Source organism: Anguilla rostrata, chromosome 11, assembly GCF_018555375.3.
Source record: "Anguilla rostrata isolate EN2019 chromosome 11, ASM1855537v3, whole genome shotgun sequence".
Taxonomy (NCBI): domain Eukaryota; kingdom Metazoa; phylum Chordata; class Actinopteri; order Anguilliformes; family Anguillidae; genus Anguilla; species Anguilla rostrata.
Window position 1 is genome coordinate 25,296,440 of NC_057943.1, and position 19,355 is coordinate 25,315,794.

Consider the following 19,355-nt stretch of genomic DNA (forward strand, 5'->3'; position numbering starts at 1 on the left):
AGCTAGTAAGCGTTGATATCCCAGCGAGCCGGTGATCAGAATTTCTCTTTTCAGCCATCTTGGATCTGAAGCCCTGACACAGTGAGTGTTTCTGTTAACAATCCACTGGCATCTTGCTGCTTATACTACCCAAAATCGTACAATGTACAACTTTGTGAAACCCGTAGTGTGGGGGGGACGTTAGGGTTACCTTATTTTGGACTTTCTGCCGTTAGTTTGCGGTACAACCGCCGAAGTGAAATTGAGTGCTGGTTCAAAATGGGGGCAAAGCGACTGCTTCCATGACGCCTCGCTTTCAAGCTAGTGTCTAAACTGCTGTTGTTGTCACCTTATTTAACTCATTTAAGTATTTGCTGTACGCTCCGAAAGATATTTAAACGTTACGTGTATTATTTTATCGACTAGTTGTCATATGGTCCAACTACAGAGTCGCGACCAATTGCTCAACAACCGGGCATTGTAAGTTCTAGTCAGTTAGCTCGCTAACATGGCTTTACTTGTGCAAATACGTCAACCGGTTTATTTTGTGACTTCATATAAGGTGGACAGTTCAATATAGGTTTGTATATTCCTACTTTGTTAGAATACTGACCGGTTGTCATTTAATTTTTAGCACAAAGTTATATTTATGTAAGTGATTACATGTCTAAAAGATTCGTCGTGTAGCCAGATTGCTAGCAAAGTATGTTGTATGTTTCTCACATGTGAGTAACGTCCGTACTGGGTTGCCAGCTAAACTCCGCTAGATAATTATTGCTTTGGTCTCTGGTGTCCAGCATAAACATTTTACTGAGTTAAAGAAACTGCAGACTAGCCTGCCAACTGTTTAAAATATATATTAAAAAAAAAAAAAAAAACTCTTTAGTTGGTAAACCAAACCGTATTGGTAGTCGCCCAGTGGAGCCATGATTAGCCAGCGTACCAGTGGTTAACGTTTGTCACTTCATATAGGTACTGTGGTGTAAATATGTGCGTTGCTCATTTCTTTATAGAAACGGTCTTTTACAATCACACTCAGTCCGTAGACTTCTCACGCTACACGTTAATGTGTACACTTAGGAACTGAATAACGCATACACGTGTGGTGGGATACTATTTGACATCGCAGTTGTTTCAAGTCTACCCATTACCTACCGAATCGTTGCCCCTTTTTTGTGGGTGACTACATTAGGCATCTTTTAAAGTGAGACAAATTCGCCTCTAAATGTAATATCACATTTTTCCGAAAAGAAGAGTCGAAGTAACGCTGCTGCTTTCCATATCAAAACAGAATCTTGGTACATGTGGACGTTATGCGTTATTTGGCAAGCTTAGAGAGGCGTCTGCTCTGCTCATTTCCTAGTTTTTCCAGTCTGTAAATTCGCGATATCTGGAAGTGACGCAAACCTCAGGGGCAATGCCAGGAGAGCTGCCTCGCGAATATAATTTTGCTTGTCCTCTTGCGGTCCTTGTCTACAGACATGCCTGGTGAAGCCACGGAGACCGTTCCGGCTATGGAACAGGAGATGCAGCAGCCACAGGGGGAGACTGGTTCGTATGCTTTTGCACTTGCTAAAATTCCTCTGTCTATAGACGCTTAAACAAAGAGCACATGGGGTCCTGGAAACTGTTTTTTGGCCTCTGAATAGTTTTTAGCTTTTGTGTAGTGGGACATTTTAATGGGACAAAGCCATTGAGTTATAGGCTTTTTTTCATTAATTAGTAGGTTATAGGATATATGATTAGTTGTATGCTGTTAATTTTAAGTTTCCTTTATGCTAAACACTATCTTTGTCTGGAATTGGTCATTGTATTTCGACACCTATCTGAAACAGCTGCCTCCAATTTGCACTGACTGCACTTTAGATGAGTAGAATTTCAGCTGTTTTTACACTTGGTAGTGGGGGTAGACAGCAGGGGCTTAGTTGATGACCTCTTGCATAAAATGTATAATTAAGTAGATGGATTGCGGGGGGGAGGGGGGGGGGACTTTATTTAAACAAGATGTCTTGGTCTATAAAATACCTACTTTAAGGTTGTCCAGGACCCCCTGCACACATGCACGTACGCGCGCAGACAGACAGACGCGCACACACAAACACACACAGTTGCCTGCACTGTTTGTTTCACTGTGGTCATGGTGTGACACACATCGGGACTAACTTATTTTGACTTAAGTTCTTTTTGCATGGTACTCAAAACTTTAAAAACACTCCTTGCATGAGTTGTTAGTGTGTGGTCTAACACTGAGACAATGGACAAGCATTGATCAGTATTGCTAAGGAAACCTTTTTATATTGTTGGGAAAGATCTGTTGTCTTGGTTTATTTGTATTTGAACTGGTCACTTGTGTGTAACTTGGTGATAATGGTGTGCTGAAGGATTTATGAAAACTTGCAGTTTTTAGTTGTGTATGAAGTGGTTTTTTTTTTATATGGTTTCAATTTAATTTTTGGATAAATACATTTAAAATGGTTTGTAATTAAACTGTTTGTTGTGAAGACATATTTTGTGTTAATGTAGTTAAGCTAAGGTCTGATTCTGAATGTTTTGATGTGAAGGATCGATGTTGATGTGAAAAGACAGTATTTGCTGGTGAATGTTCCTTGGTTGCTTGGGTGGGGTGGGGTGGGGTGGGGGGAAGGGGTAAAGCACACACTCTACAATATCATTTCAATTAAAGACAAAAAGAAAATTCCTTCCTTCCTAATTACTGTCACGTCACTGGCTATTTGACATCGTGCATGGCCAGTTTCAATTTCCTTTTCCCTCTTCATTTCTGTAGTCCTAATTACATTTGTAGATTCTTGTGGATGCTGCAGTCTCTTCTTCAATGTTCTCTCTTGAACTCAGGGTTCATGTGTCCTGTCAGGGGGATGGGAGTTGTTTGGGAGAATGCACTTACCTGGGGCACTGCATGACCTTTGGAGCTCTGGGCACAGTATTTGGGTTCACATGCACACCGCATCGGTTCACTTGTCACAAATCTGCCATACTAAGCAGGAGAAATAAGACTCCCCTATGCATCAGTCAATTTCCAAGGGAACCCGAATGTTAGTATTTTCCTTTGAGTGCAATAGTGAAGAGGAATATTTCGATAAGCTGTGCATGGGGAGTCTTATCCAGTATCTATGTTGGACCTGAAATAAGGCTGTGGGCATGTGGTGGTCACCAGGGCACTCTGAACACTTTGATTTTAATGCACTTCACACTTTTGTGAGTCTGTAATTTGCACTATACATGGTGTCTTCATTTGAAGATTCCACCACCAGTTATTGAGAAAATATTTTCAAATGTTGAAGTATTTGATTTGGTATTCTCCAAATGTATTCATACCCTGTTAATGTAAAGAGAAGAAAATACAAGTGTGCAATTTTTTTGTATTCATTTTTGAAGAAATGCCTAGTTGATGCTACCAACACTACGCAGAGCAATGGTATATGTTGCAGGCAGTTGAAGATTGGAGATACTTCTGCAGTCAGTCTTTTGTTTATCTTTTTTTGTCACTGTAAATATGCTTACTGCAGTTCTCTTCTCGGGAGGGATTTTGATTATGTATTCTGTCAGATTGAGGACTGTATAACTGGGTCAGAACATTTTCTTTTTGTTCCTTTAATCATTACTTGGTACTGGTACATTTGTTACTGAAATATCTTGACAGAATAGCTTGAGGTTGTTATGGAGAGGCACAAATCCTTAGTTTTTGTTTTACGCGATTAGAGCATTGGCTAGGGTGCGGTTAGTCGATTTGTTACTTTCTGGTGGCAAAAGAAGCTTTCTTGCAGCTTTGCATCAAGCAAGCAATTAATGTAGCCAATGTGAAATTATTTTTAGATGCACGCTGATGTCAGCCTTGCTTAAAGACCTCTTGTCCTTGTTTGCTTCCTGAAACGGTTTCTACAGTGAAGGCTAATTTCTTGAAAATTTGTCTTGCTAATTTAAGGACTGCTGTAAGGCCTGTCCCAGGAACCCTTTTGTAACTTGGATGCTGTTGAAAGGAATAGGTTCAGTCTTTTATTTATAGGCACCAGAAAATAGGGAAGACCATGGCTCTGTGTAATTTATGGCCTGCTCCTTGTCATTGTTTTCTACTGTGAAGTTGGTTTCTCCTGAATTAAGCTTGTATGTATTTTTCTATATTTTCTGTGTAAATACACAGTTGGACGATTCTAAAGTTCCTGAAATTTGTTAAATCTAGGTTTCCATTTTGTGGATTAATGTATATTCTTGATTGCATGATGTTCATAAATGTGGTCCTTGAGGTGAGATTTGTAGAATGTGGTGGCTATGCATAGTGTTGGAAGTATAAACATTTAGTGAATTATTTATGGTTATTGCACACATGGATTTAATCCATTAAATCATATTTTGAGTGTGAATACAATTGGTGACTACTGCTTTCATAATCAGTCATACACTCCTTCAATGCACTGCGCAACAACTGAAGAGGGCTACCAGGAAACCCTTGCTATGGCTGACCACTTTGGTTAAGTGCCTTTAAATGTTTAGAACTGTCAATGTTTTTATAACTCATTTTGAGTTGGCCTATTAAAGGTGGTAGCCCTCAAGGATTTTGTTTCATACAATCAAAGACCTTCTGATCTGAATTTTGAAAATCACATTACTTCGGCACCTTCCTGTTACATACGAGATGTTGTGGTTTTGACTTTTCGCATAGTCAGATATAACAACTCTGTGTTACTGGAATGTCCATGGTCGTGCAGAAGGGTACATTTTGATTTTATGCCACAAAGGCCGTCCTTTATGTTCCATCAGCGTTTGCTGATGATGTCGCTGTTACTCCCCCCCCCTCCTACTTTCCTCCCTTCCTCCCAGCTTCGGGGGACTTGGGTGCTTCTGTCTCCCTGGCAGCATCAGTGCCTGAAGCAGTCAAGGTGATCGCTACAGATAGCCCAGTGGGGGCTGCTGAAATTGCCAAAGGGGAACAGGGGTCAGTTGGAACACAGGAAACTGGTGCTTTGGAAAGCAGGAGCAATGAGGACGGGAAGGACAGTCTAGAAGTTCGATCTGAGCCTGAGAAGAAGCTAAATGGAGAAGTGATGGCTGCGGATTCTGCACAGGATGAAGTGCAAGGAGAAGCTGATGGTGCCGTAGAATCCTTTGCTGCTGAGATCATTGAAGTCTCCACCCAAGAGACTGAGCCCACCCCAGAAGAGCAAGAAGGCCAAGACCCAGTGGGTACCACAGGAGTGGCAGTCCAAGACCAAATTACTATTACAGAAGAAACTGTCCAAGAATCTGTGGCTCCCACAGATGATCAAGTTGTCATTGAACCAGTAGGAACCATAGAAGGTGAAGCCGTCATTGAGCCAGTGGCCACCACAGAAGATGTCCGAGAATCAGTGGTTATTGCAGATGACCAGTCTATCCAAGAAACCATTCCTCCTGTTGTAGAACCGTCTGTAGATGAAACTGCTATTCAGACATCCCCAACAGAAGAACCAGTTGTCCAAGAACCAGCTCCTGCTGAAGCACCAGGCCACGAAGAACCAGTGAATCCTGAGGAGCCTGTTACTGCCACTGAAGGTGCAGCAGTTCAAGAATCAGTGGAAGCACCTGTGGCTGTTACTGAAGAATCTGCTACTCAAGCATGCCTGGCTTCATTGGAAGAATCCGTTGCTCAAGAACCTGTAATTGTCCCTGAAGAATCTGGTGTTGAAAAAGAAACTCAAGTGATCACAGAAATTGCCGCTGAAGAATCTGTAGCTGTTGCTGAAGAATCTGCCACTGAAGAATCTGTAACCATCTCCAAAGAATCTGCTTCCAAAGAATTTGTTGCTGAAGAATCTGTAGTTGAAGAATCAGTGGTATCTGTGGCTGAAGAAACATCCACTCCAGAGCCAGCAATTATCACAGAGGATTCATCTGCTCCCAGTTCAGTTGCAGAAGATTTAGTGGACAAGGCAATGATTGCATCTGAGAGCATCAGTGCAGAAGCAGCCCTGCCTACTGCTGAGGTAGTCACAGCTGGCGAGGACTCTGAGCCAGTTAGCCTGGAACAGTCTTCAGAACAAAGTGTTGAACCCAGTCCTGAAGTGGCTAGTTCAGTGATCGCAGCCACAGAAGTTGATTTGGAGCCTGTTGATGTGGGCATTGAGGTGGTCACCCAGAATGAAGTGGCCATACAGAGTGAAGAGTCCATTGCCACCTTATCTAATGAAGGTGTCCAGACTGAGGTGTCTTCTGGTCGCGCAGACCGGTCCCTTGCAGCCAGGAAGCCTTCAGGTGGGTTATTCAGTTTTTCTTATGGGGGCAGCTCCCTTTATGATTTTTGTCCTGAAAGAACTCCAGGTGCTTTTTACATCTTAATGCAAGGCATCACATTTGTCATCCTTTCGTTGAGTCGAGTGAGTGGTTTACTTGGTCTCCAGAAAATTAACACTCCGTTTATGCCATTTGTGTTAAGATATTGTTGACTTGTACTTTCTTGTCAAACAAATGGAAGCATCTGAGTAGGATCGAAAGGGAGCTGCCCCATGTAGCAAACTGCAAAGTAATGCTATTGGACCTGTATGTATACATTTATTAATTTTTTTTATTTTGCTGGAATCGTCCTTGTAATAAGAATGTGATGTAAACTGAATAGGAGTTACAAATGACAAAATGTTTGTCAAAGTTAAAGGTTTACTAAATCTTTTAACTGTACCTTTCATGTTAAGTACATCTGACAAGCTTTATTTCAACCATGTACCCATAATTGCACTGTGAGCAAATCCCTTGTTCAAGAAGGCAATCCGTGCTTCCCCTCTACTTCAGTAGTGCTTATGCTTGCTTCGCTGTTTGTAACCTGTAGTTTAAAATGTGCTGTCGAACTTTCATCTATTAGCGGTTTTCTCTGTAGACAGTTTCTTGTGTTTCATTTGTTTATGCTTCCTCTGCCAACCTTTCTGGTCCTATGAGCAAAATAAAGGGACAATTTCTATAGTTATCATGTGCCACTATTGATAGGATTATTTATTGATACCATCACAAGTGGGCTTTTATGATCCAGGGAATGGAAGGTCTACTATTGTTTAGCTTTATCCCTCTTAATGGCAGGTGCTAGTAGTGATGGTGAAGAGATTCCACTGTCTCTCATTGGCCATGTTTGCATGCACATCTTTCTGATCTTATTTTGGAAACCTAGTACTCTGGTTATGTTAACGTTAAGTACTTTTTTCCGAATATGTGAAATCCGAGTACGAAGTTGCATATGTCCAATACGAAAATAAAAAGATGTAAATGCCTTATGTTTATAACTAGCCAGCTACTGTGCTGTAAATGTCGTGGCAAGCATGAACTTCTGGACTGACAAGGAGGATGGTCTTAATTTTTGTATTTAAAGAATTAAACATTGTGCAGTACTTGGGTGACTGAACACAATGAAAAAGGAATTTGTTAAGGCTATATTCGACAATGAAAGTTGACACACCCCACAAATTTTAAACGCTTCATGCACATGGAAGAATTTCTAGGATGCCATCCCTTGATGTAAGAACATGGTGCATACAGCTAACCATTTATACAGAAATTGGGTTATTTCTTTCATGATCAGCATAAGTGGACCATTCAGGTTCAGAAAGTAAAAGTCCTCAGTATTTTGTTAAATCACCTGGATTTGCCAATTGGCATATTTTTTCAGCCAGGAGGGTAGAACTAATTGGTGAAATAAGCTGGCTGAATTAATTGGTGGAAACTCATGGCAGGACTTTCTGACCTCTGGACTTATTTATTAATTTATTTTTTGCCATTTTCCTTCCATTGTCCCAAGACAATGCGCTATCCTCTGTCGGGCTGGGGAGGGTGTAGACTTGCCACATGCCTCCCCCGATACATGTGGAGTCATGCTTCTTTTCACCTGACAGCGAGGAGCACTGGGAGAGCGTAACGTGCACGGAGGTTCACGCTATCTCCCCCGGATCTCCTCCCCGCTGGACAGGCGCCCCGACCAACCAGTACGAGTCGCTAATGCAGCAATCAGGACTCATACACTCACCGACTTCCCACACTGCCGATTGTGTTCGTAGGAATGTCAGAAGTACTGCTGGTCTCTGCGGTGGTAGGCCAGTGCTTATACCTCTACACTGCCCAGATGGCCCGACCTCTGGACTTATCTCTGTAAAAACATATGGCCCTAACTGGAGATGGAACGGGTTTGGCGAGTAATTTAAAGTCCCTCACATACATTTTATACAGCATATTACATGTTCAATGTTATTCAAAAGCAGATATATTGTACAAAATGGAGATTCCATTTGGCAGTTGAGTAATTCTGCGGCTTGAAAAACCTACTTGGAACTGTTGACTTTTTTTTCCTTAAATAAAAACCAACTGTTGTAACATTGACATGAATCTTCTAGGTTTTCACACAGCTTTCCTTTTATTTGCCAAAGTGCTATTGTGAAGGGCTTATAAAAATGATTTTAGTTTAATCAATGAAGACTGTTCATTCAACACGGTGTGTGTACAATATACATTTAGCTACATTGAAGTCATTAGATTTTTTTCTTGATGCAAGCCCTTGAAATCGGGTATTGCGTTGTTAATGTTTAATTTAGAATTCCAGCTTTTAAAAATGTGTGTGCAAATTAAACTGAAATGCTTAATGTTCGGGTTAATTTGTTAATGGGGTGATGCCCTTTGCTCAAATATTAATTTTCAACTTGCTTCTATTAGTAATTATGATGGGCTACTTTTGTGTTGTCGTATGTTTGCGATTCAGTTCTGCAGTTTGAGTTGAAGTCTGCTTAATTTTGAGTGCCAGTTGGACCCAGAATGATTTATGTAAGCTTGCTTTGCTTTGTTAGCTGTAGTCCTGGGCAGTTGACTACCATTCTTCATTATCCACAGCAAAAGTGCCAGGTCTTGAATGGATATTGATATGGCTTTGATTGATCTGGTGTTCAGCTCTCCTGGCTGTAGAGCTTGGCATGCTCTTTGACAGTTGTCAAGGGGCATACCTGTAAGGTGTAGTGCAGATGTACAGTTTGTTCTTAGACAGTCTTTAGACCTGTTGATTGACAGGTGTCCATCTTGAACGTTTCCCTCTATGGTATCGTAACAACTCTTAGGTACTGCTGATCTCTGCTTAGCAAGCGTGTGATGTGGTGTTCTGAACTTTTGCCTGAATCTTACCTCGCAACTCCTGCCAGTTTTAGTCTGCCTTCCTTTCTAGAGGAGTATTTTTGTGCGTGGCATGTTGACAGAAAAGTCAAGAGGTTTAAAAGGTAAGTGTTACTTGCTTGGCATTTAATCGCTTGGATGTGTAGTAGGTGGATGTGTAAGTGTTTCCAAGTGTGAGTTTTCTAAGTGTTTACTGATATTGCCACACTTGTATGTGACGGTGTGAATCCTCTGAATCATTCAGCTCCAGTTCCTCCTGTGGCGGCCGCTGCAGAAAAGTCAGGTAGACCCAAACCCCAGATGCGTATCATGGGCATGTTGAACCCAGTTCTAAGAACCCACCTACCCTTTCCTCCAAGACCCTTGGGTTCTTTCGTTCTTGCTGGGCTTTTTAAAGCCATATGACTCTTGAATTTTGGTTTGAATGCTCTGTAGTTTCGCTGCTCAGCCTGAACGAAAACAGAGTTCCCCAAGGGCCAGGTTTAGGGCACACCCTCAGACCTAACTTACTAATTTACCCCTTAGTGTGCAGTGTTGTCTTAACCCTTATGAGAATACAGTTAGTAATTGTCAGTTGAGCTTTCTGTGGCTTTTGTTCACTCCTCCTCTGGGCCTGGAAATAAGTCTCAGCAGAATATTCTCTTACGCATGCCTTTGAGCATCAGAATGGGCTCTCACTACACTCGAGTTTCCTCCAAAGTGGCACTAGTTTGTATGCTGGTTACAGATATCCAGTGCCATTTTTATAACTGGTGTGTTCAGCAAAGCATGTAGACAAAGGTTACATTGTTATGCTGAAGTGTGATTAGATTAAGTTATTGGAAGCATGCATGCATTCATTTTGAGTCTAACATAGTATTCAACTGATCTATTACCCCCCCCTCCACCCTCTCTTGTGTGCTGATCTACAAAAGCGCATGGTTTGAGCCTTCTATTCCTTTACCATTATGTCTGCAAAATCCAACTGAAACCCTTTATTTTCCTCAGCAATTCCTCCCACTCCTTCCAAGATGCTTTCCTCCACTTCTCCAAACTCTGCGGCTGCTAGCGCCCCTGCTGTGCCTAAAACTAAAGAATCTAAGGGTGGCCCCAAGCAGTCATCCTCTCCTCTCTCCTCCACCTCGAGCCCTGTGCCTGTAGCCACCAAGCGCCATTCTTCATCTGCTTCTGCCTCCTCCCCAACTTCCCCCAAGTCCTCTTCCTTCCCTCGCTCCCCCAAATCATTCTCCTCCTCTCCTCATTCCCCTTCCTCTCCAAAATCCTTTACCTCCCTCCCTCGCTCCACTCCTCCCTGCTCCCCCCTGGCTTCTCCCTTAACACCTCCCCAGGGTGGCTTTTCGGGTCCTGGTCAGGGAGAGGGGTCCAGCCCTCAGCCAAAGGTGGTCAAAGCTGGTGAGCGAAAGAAAGCAAAGAGGAGTGCCAAAGCACAGCAGCCTGCTAAAGCTGCCCCACCTGCTGTCCCAGCTGATGCCCCACTCCAGGCTAGCCCTGCCCCTGAAGTACTCTCTCCCTCCAAGAAAGTGCCCGAGGCCACACCAGCTAAGGAAGCAGTCCTGCTCTCCTCTCCTGTTGCTGACATCCCTGTTCCAGCCCAAATCCCTGCTGCCCCACTACCCCCACCACTAAAAACCAAACTGGTCCAACCCAAAGTGGACATCAGTGTCCCAGCACTTGTCAAAGATGATGTAGCTGTTGCAACTGCGGTTGAGGCAAAGTCTGCCGTTGAGGCCAAGCCCGTGCCTGTGGAGGCCCCGGCTGAGGCCAAGCCCGTGCCTGTGGAGGCCCCGGCTGAGGCCAAGCCCGTGCCTGTGGAGGCCCCGGCTGAGGCCAAGCCCGTGCCTGTGGAGGCCCCGGCTGAGGCCAAGCCCGTGCCTGTGGAGGCCCCGGCTGAGGCCAAGCCCGTGCCTGTGGAGGCCCCGGCTGAGGCCAAGCCCGTGCCTGTGGAGGCCCCGGCTGAGGCCAAGCCCGTGCCTGTGGGGCCCCGGCTGAGGCCAAGCCCGTGCCTGTGGCGGCCCCGGCTGAGGCCAAGCCCGTGCCTGTGGGGCCCCGGCTGAGGCCAAGCCCGTGCCTGTGGAGGCCCCGGCTGAGGCCAAGCCCGTGCCTGTGGAGGCCCCGGCTGAGGCCAAGCCCGTGCCTGTGGCGGCCCCGGCTGAGGCCAAGCCCGTGCCTGTGGCGGCCCCGGCTGAGGCCAAGCCCGTGCCTGTGGAGGCCCCGGCTGAGGCCAAGCCCGTGCCTGTGGCGGCCCCGGCTGAGGCCAAGCCCGTGCCTGTGGCGGCCCCGGCTGAGGCCAAGCCCGTGCCTGTGGCGGCCCCGGCTGAGGCCAAGCCCGTGCCTGTGGCGGCCCCGGCTGAGGCCAAGCCCGTTGTGGCTGATAAACCCAACTTGCCTCTCTCTCCAAAGAGCCCTGCTGCTCAGAATTCCTTCACTGTGATGTCTGTGCCTGCTGCCCCTGCTCCTTTGTCCTTTGCTGCTGCTGTTGCTCAAGGTCTCCCTGTAAGCCCCAAAGTGGAGCCTGTGGCACTACCAGTCTCTGAGACTGCTAAAGCCATGCCTTCCCCCAAAGGTGTGCAAGTTGTCCAACCAGACATGGCAAAGTCCACCGAACAACCTGTAGCCACCCCTGTCTCTCTTCCAATGAGTCCCGTAATCACCCCGGCAGTCGAGCCCCCTTCTGTTACTAACCAGTCTAAGCCTTCTCCACCTGCATCTGCTGCAGAAAATGCTCCGTCTTCCATTGCCCCTCCTCCCGCTCCCCTCTCAGTTCCCACCCCAGCCCCAGCTGCTGCTCCTGTCCTAACGCCACCTCCCAAAGCTGTGGCTCCAGCTGCTGCCCCACCCCTAGCTCTAGAGGAGGATGACGATGAACTGCCCCCCCTTATTCCCCCAGAGGAGCTGGTCAGCATGCCCATTTTCCACCGCCCTGTCGTGGTGGAGACTCCCCTGAAAAAAGACCCAGTCGCTACCGTACCTCCAGTCACCCCCATCTCCACCCCCAAACCCACTCCTCTTCCAACCCCTGCTGCTGTACCTCCAGTCGCGCCTGCCTCCATTCCCAAACCTGCTCCAGCTCCAGTCCCTTCAAAGCCGGAGCCTGTGATCAAGAACGACAAGGGTATCTCTTCTGCCTGTTGGCTTGGCGCAATAATCCTGCATGTCCCAAGACACTGATGCTAATCAGTTTGTGTTTACTCTCATGGGCAAAGGCCACCTATTTTTACTTTTTCTAAGCTTATGTTATAATATTGTAGATGATTGAAAATCTTTCTGTACTTTGATACATTTGTCAGGCCAGTTACCAGCATAGTTCTTCAGTTTGCATTTGCAGGGCAATTGGCAATATCCATGTACATTTTAGATTTTTATGAATGCTTAATCTCTTATTGAAATTCAACTTGCATCGTATTGTGTTAAGACCACCTGGATGTTAATGGGTGAAATATGGAGATAATGCCCACCTTCACTCTCTAGCTGTGGTACAGAATGCTGCACTTTGTGAAATTATGATGGTGGGAACTACTACATAACGGATATTGTTTGTAGTGTAAATGCAGTGGCTGGTTATGACAGCAGCTACTCTAGCATTTGACATGCCTGTCAGCATGTCATTGGGAATGTTCTTGTAGGCAGGTGCCATTACTTGTGTAACTAATGTTGACGATTCATTCTTCAGTGCTTGTAGCCTAGATATTTGGAAAAAGCCAGATGTAAAATTTTTAAGGCTGAACATTTTTCAATATAATTGAGTGTGCCTCAAACGGACCTTCAAAAGAGTAAATTCAAAAGTGAATTTTTGTAATGCAGCTTGCAATTTGCATCTTTGTCTGTTGAAGGTGTGGGATTAAGATCGTAGGAAATGAGTGCTGTGGTAACTGCTTAACTTAGATTGGGGAAGACATGTTCCAGGTGAATCCTATCATCCACCATCAGCCATATTAGTAGCTGAATGTGCAATGTAATTTGGAGAGTTCCAGCTGGTGCACAAGTGTAAATCTCAGTAAAATGGTAATCTCAAGTTAAGTTTTAACAACTGAAAATTGTATGTTTGCAAGGACTCCGACTCAGAAACCCACTCCCCCTATATTTGCTTCCACATCCGAGCTTGGTCAAATGGAAGAACAAGCATGCTTTATACCTTGAGTGGAGGAGCCAAGGTGTTTTGTGAAATCTCTATCGATATTTGTTTTTGTTCAAAGATGAAGGCATGGACTCCATGTAGTGTTGGACAGATCTTGTGCTGGAGGTTGTTATGATTAACCGTGATTTAAAACGGCCATTGTGTCTCAGACTGGTTCAAGGTGTCGTTGATGTCTCACTATAGCAGTATCACCAGTTTCTATAAGCGTTTGTTTTTTGGTGGGTTGGGGTGTCTCCAGATAAGGGATAAGTAATGGATTTATCGATTGCTTGTCAGATACGTGCCTTCTCAATGGTTTTTATTTTCTCATAAAGGTTATACATGTACAACTATGTACAAATTTCCACTTATTGTGTTAGACCAATGAGAATGGTGACTGAACTTTGGCAGGCACTACTTCATAGCTGGGTGTATGGAACAATAATGCACATGTCCCAGCAAATCTGAATTGAGTACATCCAAGCCGTTGTGTATTGGTTATGTGGGTGCACAACATTTGAGTTAAGACAATATGCTAAGCATTGACTATTATAATGGGGAAAAACTTGGTACTGCCATGTTATGCGTGCGTTCATTTTATATACAAATGGTACCATCTGGCTAAGATGCTTTCTACAAATAGATTCTTCCCCATGCTGGGGATCGATTTACAGTCAAGCACGTATGCGATCACTCGATCTGTGAAATAATTGAAAATCACCATCCCTAGTCCAGATTATATTGTATTCTTGCCAGCAGCAAGCCTAACCACTGTACATGATGTGCTTTAAGCAAAGAGACAAAGGGCATTTTATTCAGTGCAGCTGTGAGAGGTATGATTGCGAATGACTTATGAACTGCTTTTGCATGCTCTGAATGATTTTTTTTTGGGTGGCTTTTAGGGTCTGGCACGGAGTCAGACAGCGACGAGTCAGTACCAGAGCTGGAGGAGCAGGACTCTGCACAAGCACAAACACAGCAGGCTCAGGTACGTCCTCTACTGCCACTGCAGTTTTGTTCAACTGAGTGACATCACACCTTGTGAAGGGGCACTGATATGTGGTGTGCACTTCACTCAAATTTGGTGGCTTTATCAATCTCGACAGATTCTATGTTTTGCACTGCATTCTCAAAGTTGTGAAAACTAGTTTAATGTTCCCAACTAGCCATTGTGAAATTCAGACCTGTTACATTTTTTGTGAGTCCAAATTATCTAGAAGTTACCTTTTAGTGGTAACTGAGAGAAGGCTAGTATTATTACAAGTGTGATTTCTTAATTTGTTTAAAATGGCAGTGGTGACACAAAAACCAACTATATCTGAAAACCAACAGTGGGGGGGAGCTTGTGATTTGTAATTGTGACGTTTTGGCCCAGATTCTCTTTTACTGTAAGGCAGAAGTAAATGTTTCTAGACTGAAGTTTTTATTGGTCCGATTTGTGGCTTGTTTCGTGCAAAGATAAGTTAATGGCCAATACCCTTCAGCTTGCAGCAGCAGCTGAAATCGACGAAGAACCCGTCAGCAAAGCAAAACAGAGTCGGAGCGAGAAGAAAGCTCGCAAGGTAAGTCACCTGAGTTTCGATACCCAACTGTTTCATTAGTCTGTAAAGTACTTTACCGTATGCTGCTTAAATCATTTTCTCATGTACATGTCAAATGGAGATGAAACTGATATGTAGAAGCAGCGGAGTTGGTAATTTGTCCTCCTGTGATGATTTTAACAGCATGACTTTCGTTCTTCTGAGTATACTGAAGTCAACCCTCCTGTTCTGAGGAGGACGTGGCCAAATTGCAGTGAGGTTTAGCACGTACAGTTTATTTATGGAGTAGATAATAGCTGTCACTTTGCATGACTGTTCCAGTTCTTCAATTGCTAAGTAACATTGGAGTAAGAATTGGCAAGCGAGTGCTGGAGCCGTAAGTGGAGACACTGCCACACTTGTAATGCAACCGGCAAACTTCACTAGTCTGTCAAGGAATGGAAAAAAAGCAGGCATAAACAGGAGGGATGTAGTGCCCAGTTTTTGTTCTGCTTTGAAAGGGCAATCAATCGGAATGTGAACTTATTGCAAATTAACAACTGGCCACTTTGTTTCAGGCAATGTCCAAGCTGGGTCTACGGCAGGTGACGGGAGTTACGAGGGTTACCATTCGCAAGTCCAAGAACATCCTGTTTGTCATCACCAAACCAGATGTCTACAAAAGCCCCGCCTCCGACACATACATCGTCTTTGGAGAGGCAAAGGTGAGGATGAGCTGCATGTGGCCATGGTTGGAAATGATCCATAGTAGACACAATGGTGTCAATTTGTGTAATACACACAATCTGGGCAAACACATATGCACCCTGTTATTCCATATGTTATAGATTGTTTCTGTCCTTGACTTGGCAGAGCAGTTATTCTGCAGATTAATTTATTGCATCAGTTGCTCACTTTATTTACTGTACCTTACAGGATTAAGGTAACTGTTTTTCAGTACTTAATCGCCTGGTCCTTCTGTGATGATTGAAACAGTTTGACTTTCGTTCTTCTGAGCCTGATGAAGCCAAACTTTCTGTCCTGAGAAGGAATCCCAAACCCAGGAATTTGTGAAGTCTTTCAAAATATTCAGTTTGATGCCAGAGGTTGCAGTGAGCTGTGTGTTTCTGACCAGTAACTCATGCATGTGCTGGCTGTGTTGCAGATCGAGGATCTTTCACAGCAAGCCCAGCTGGCAGCGGCAGAGAAGTTCAAGGTCCAGGGAGAAGCAGTGTCAAACATCCAGGAGAACACACAGACGCCCACTGTACAGGAAGAAAGCGAAGAGGAGGAGGTGAGGGTCCCGTCAGTTCGCACCTGGTTGCATTCCCTCGCTGGCCTTCAGTGGCCCACTGTTCAAGGACACTTGCTGCCCAGGGTCCAGTGTAGTCTTTGCACACTTGCCCAGATTAGCAAGCAGGTAGAAAATGTACATACTCCAATGAATTTTATACTTGCCCAGATATGGTGAACATGAAGTGCTTTAAAAGAATAAATAAATAAATAGTCTCTATAATCATGCAGTGGCCTTGGTGTAGTTGTCTCTGCCACAGAATGGGTTTTATTATGAATTAGGTTTTTGTGCATTACGTGTCTCCAGCAGGTCCGGTTTCACATTGATTTAATCTTTCTTGAATACAAACTTGAGCTTCTCTTCCTGATTCACATTGTGCCTTTGAAGGTTGACGAGACCGGGGTGGAAGTAAAGGACATCGAACTGGTGATGTCACAAGCCAACGTGTCACGGGCGAAGGCTGTACGTGCGCTCAAGAATAACAACAATGATATCGTCAACGCCATTATGGTGAGTCCTCAATGTCCTGAGTCTAGTCGAAATGAGAAGTCTCCAGATGTCATTGCCGATTGGATAATCCAGCGTATGTCCACTTTGCATTAGGTTGTGTAGCACTACTTTTGAATTTTTGCATCCTTTTCTCACTGTGATGACAAACGGCATGACTTCAAATCTTCTGAAGCAAAATTCTGACACCAATAGTGAAGGGTTGGAGTTTGTGTGCTGTTGGATAACAGACTTTTCTCCCCTCCTCCTTCTGCAGGAATTGACGATGTGATGGGCTGAAGAACAGAGAAGACGTAATCTGGGGTCTTGCTGTTGATTCTGCACTCGTTTGTACCATTTATACCCAGGAGATTAATAAAATTATGGATTGATGAGATGGAAAATTCTTTATTCCTTTTCCTTTAATTGCAGAGTTGTTGGTTGTTTTTAGAGTGGTCTGAGTAGTATCTATTCCTAATAATAAAGTTGTTTTTCCCCCCCATGTCCATTTTTCAATTTCCCTGAACCAAGAGAGAAACATGTAATTACCTCAGACCTTTTTAATGTTCAGCCACACCTGTGGTTTGTGTGCACAGAGCACAAGGCTTTTTGAGATATTACTATGAATAAAAATCTAGAGAGAGATGGAACAAGTCATAAAACACATGTTTCAGTGACTCCAGTGTAGTACTGGACAACTGCTGGTAATTTGTAGGTACCTAGTTAATTTCTCAGCAGGGGCAGATTAACTTGAACTCACTAAATGTTCCTTGTGACAGTTGGCTCCCTGATCTAGACTCCTGATCATAGTCTAAGTAATGCAGCACAGACTCCATCACGACTTTCTGTAGGACACAGCCTACTTGGCGATCACCATTCTAGCTGAGCAGCTTGGGACAATTTAAATATTTGATTCAAATTGCTGTAACTGCTGTATAGTATGCATTGGAGGCAGAGCAAAGGAAAAGATTAGGACAGAAGATGCTGCTGGTGCTTTTATTTTAAATGGGTACACTGGGCCAGAGCTGTTGTCGCCCTCCTGTGGTGGTGGGTGTTAATGCCAATTTTTACATTACCTCCTCATGCTGCTGTCCATTGCTGGCAACAAGTCCAGTGAATGGTGAGTATCTATTTTCGGAATGCCTTTTGACTTGAAGTGGAGAAACACCTACCTGTTTGGGAGTAATCTCAGATATTTTAACCTAGCAGAGCTCTATTCCAAAAAAAAAAAAAAACTTGATCTGGCAGTAAATCAAGGTCAGAATATTTGGGGATCCATCCATCACAACTGAAGCAGCAAGCAAACTTGCTTCCTACTGTGTCTGTAATTCGCATTTAACAATTCATGCTTAACTTTATAATATCAGTTTTACTACACCTGTCTTTGGTGTGGTAGAAAGAAATTCTTTCCAGGATAAATTTGCTATTAAACATTTTTTTAAGTAACTTGTATATAATTATATTATGTAGGCTGTAGTGGCATATTTGTCATTTAAAATCCAATCCTTCAAAATGTGTTCCTGAACTTCAAAACTAAATCAAGAAATGAGAGAGAGAGAATCAAGGCATCTTGGACCCCATTTGCATTGCCAATGACTTCACAAACCAATGTATATGGTGTCCATGGAAAAATTGATTGAAAGCCCAAAATGAAAACTGGTTGTCTTTGTCAGAAATGAATCCTTGTGTTATAAGGACTTGTGAATACCCTATGGCATGAATAAAATTATTTTGTAGTAATACAATATGTATGTAACCAGTTGGCTTGTGGACATACTGTTTTAAATGTATAGTTTCCATATGTAAATGTAGACACTTCTACATACTACAGTTGGTTGACGAGGGCCATTTTAGCAGGAATACGTTTCCTGCCCTACATCAAACACTCCAGCATCATGTGGCAGTAATGGAACTGCATTTGCATGCGCTCAACTTGGCAGGAGTTAATCTATGGTTCAAAGCCTAGACCAAAGAAATGCATTACAGTTGCTGCTCATAATCTCACAGCTGTCCCAGTTCTTAAGCACTTCTGTGGTCTAGGTTTAAACTAAGCGGCTGCAGTTTCTCACAAAATGACACCACTCCTAATGCAATTTTGTGTTTTTTTACCCTCTACCTGCTGGCAATATCCAAGGCAGCCTAGATATTGTACTTTTACTCTCTGGACACGAACCAAATTAGTCGAGACAAGGTCTATACATGGACAAAATTGGCTATTTAAGGAAGGGAGTCCTTGGGATTTGATATTACATTTCCGACAAAAACCCGTTTCAACGAGAGGTCATGGCAGGATTATTTTGGGTAATAAATAGCCGAAAGCTCGTGCAGAACAGTTTGTAACGTTGCGCTTGTTGTCTACCAGCTATGCTATTTCCACGGAAAAAATATGTTGTATTTTGAAAAAATATAATGCAATACAAGCTAGCGCATCGTGTTAACATAAACGGCTAGAAGCAATAGACAAACTTCGAGAATAGTTTATGAATAATTTGAACTAGTTTAACTAATTTAATTAGCCAACAAGCCGATTAACATTTAAAAACGTAATTCAGAAAATGGTTTTAAGAGTAGCAAATTAACTAACTTTATACAGCGGAGTGTGTGTCGCTATCTAGAATAAAATACACATTCTGGCCTACCTGATGAGTCATTCATCGGTATTTGGCAACCTAAACTTTAACGAGCTCGATGCTAGTTCATCTTTGACGCAGTCCAGTAACGTTAAATTATCTGAATGAGTCTGTTAAATCTGCTCTAGACACGCTATTATTTCGGCTAACTCTCAGTGAAAGTTTACCATATTACAACATATCCGAGTAAGTCCCACAGGAAAGTCGTT

General features: G+C 43.5%; 1 protein-coding gene and 2 non-coding genes across 11 annotated transcripts; all 3 read left to right on the forward strand.

Annotated features, from left to right (window-relative positions):
• Positions 1–4: 4 nt before the first annotated feature.
• On the forward strand, positions 5–16,920 carry naca (nascent polypeptide associated complex subunit alpha). Of its 9 annotated transcripts, XM_064298967.1 has the most exons (11): positions 5–81; positions 1,459–1,530; positions 4,816–6,225; positions 9,347–9,385; positions 11,990–12,214; positions 14,119–14,204; positions 14,701–14,778; positions 15,315–15,461; positions 15,902–16,030; positions 16,418–16,540; positions 16,794–16,920. In XM_064298967.1, the coding sequence occupies exons 2-11, from the start codon at positions 1,461–1,463 to the stop codon at positions 16,806–16,808; spliced, it is 2,322 nt and encodes a 773-aa protein (XP_064155037.1). In that variant the 5' UTR covers positions 5–81; positions 1,459–1,460; the 3' UTR covers positions 16,809–16,920. The 9 variants fall into 9 exon arrangements, with proteins under 9 accessions (XP_064155037.1, XP_064155042.1, XP_064155038.1 ...); XM_064298972.1 differs by lacking the exon at positions 4,816–6,225; XM_064298968.1 differs by lacking the exons at positions 9,347–9,385; positions 11,990–12,214.
• Positions 14,919–14,994, forward strand: LOC135235410 (small nucleolar RNA SNORD59). The gene has a single exon (XR_010324379.1). It is a non-coding gene; the product is annotated as a small nucleolar RNA SNORD59 (small nucleolar RNA).
• Positions 15,711–15,786, forward strand: LOC135235409 (small nucleolar RNA SNORD59). Its single transcript, XR_010324378.1, has one exon. It is a non-coding gene; the product is annotated as a small nucleolar RNA SNORD59 (small nucleolar RNA).
• Positions 16,921–19,355: the final 2,435 nt, after the last annotated feature.

Excerpts from the sequence above, each read along its gene's own strand:
- naca (XM_064298964.1), top strand. The coding sequence starts at position 1,461 with ATGCCTGGTGAAGCCACGGAGACCGTTCCGGCTATGGAACAGGAGATG. Across the intron at positions 6,226-9,346 it reads TGCAGCCAGGAAGCCTTCAG|CTCCAGTTCCTCCTGTGGCG; the intron begins GTGGGTTATTCA and ends TGAATCATTCAG. Across the intron at positions 9,386-10,089 it reads GGCCGCTGCAGAAAAGTCAG|CAATTCCTCCCACTCCTTCC; the intron begins GTAGACCCAAAC and ends TATTTTCCTCAG.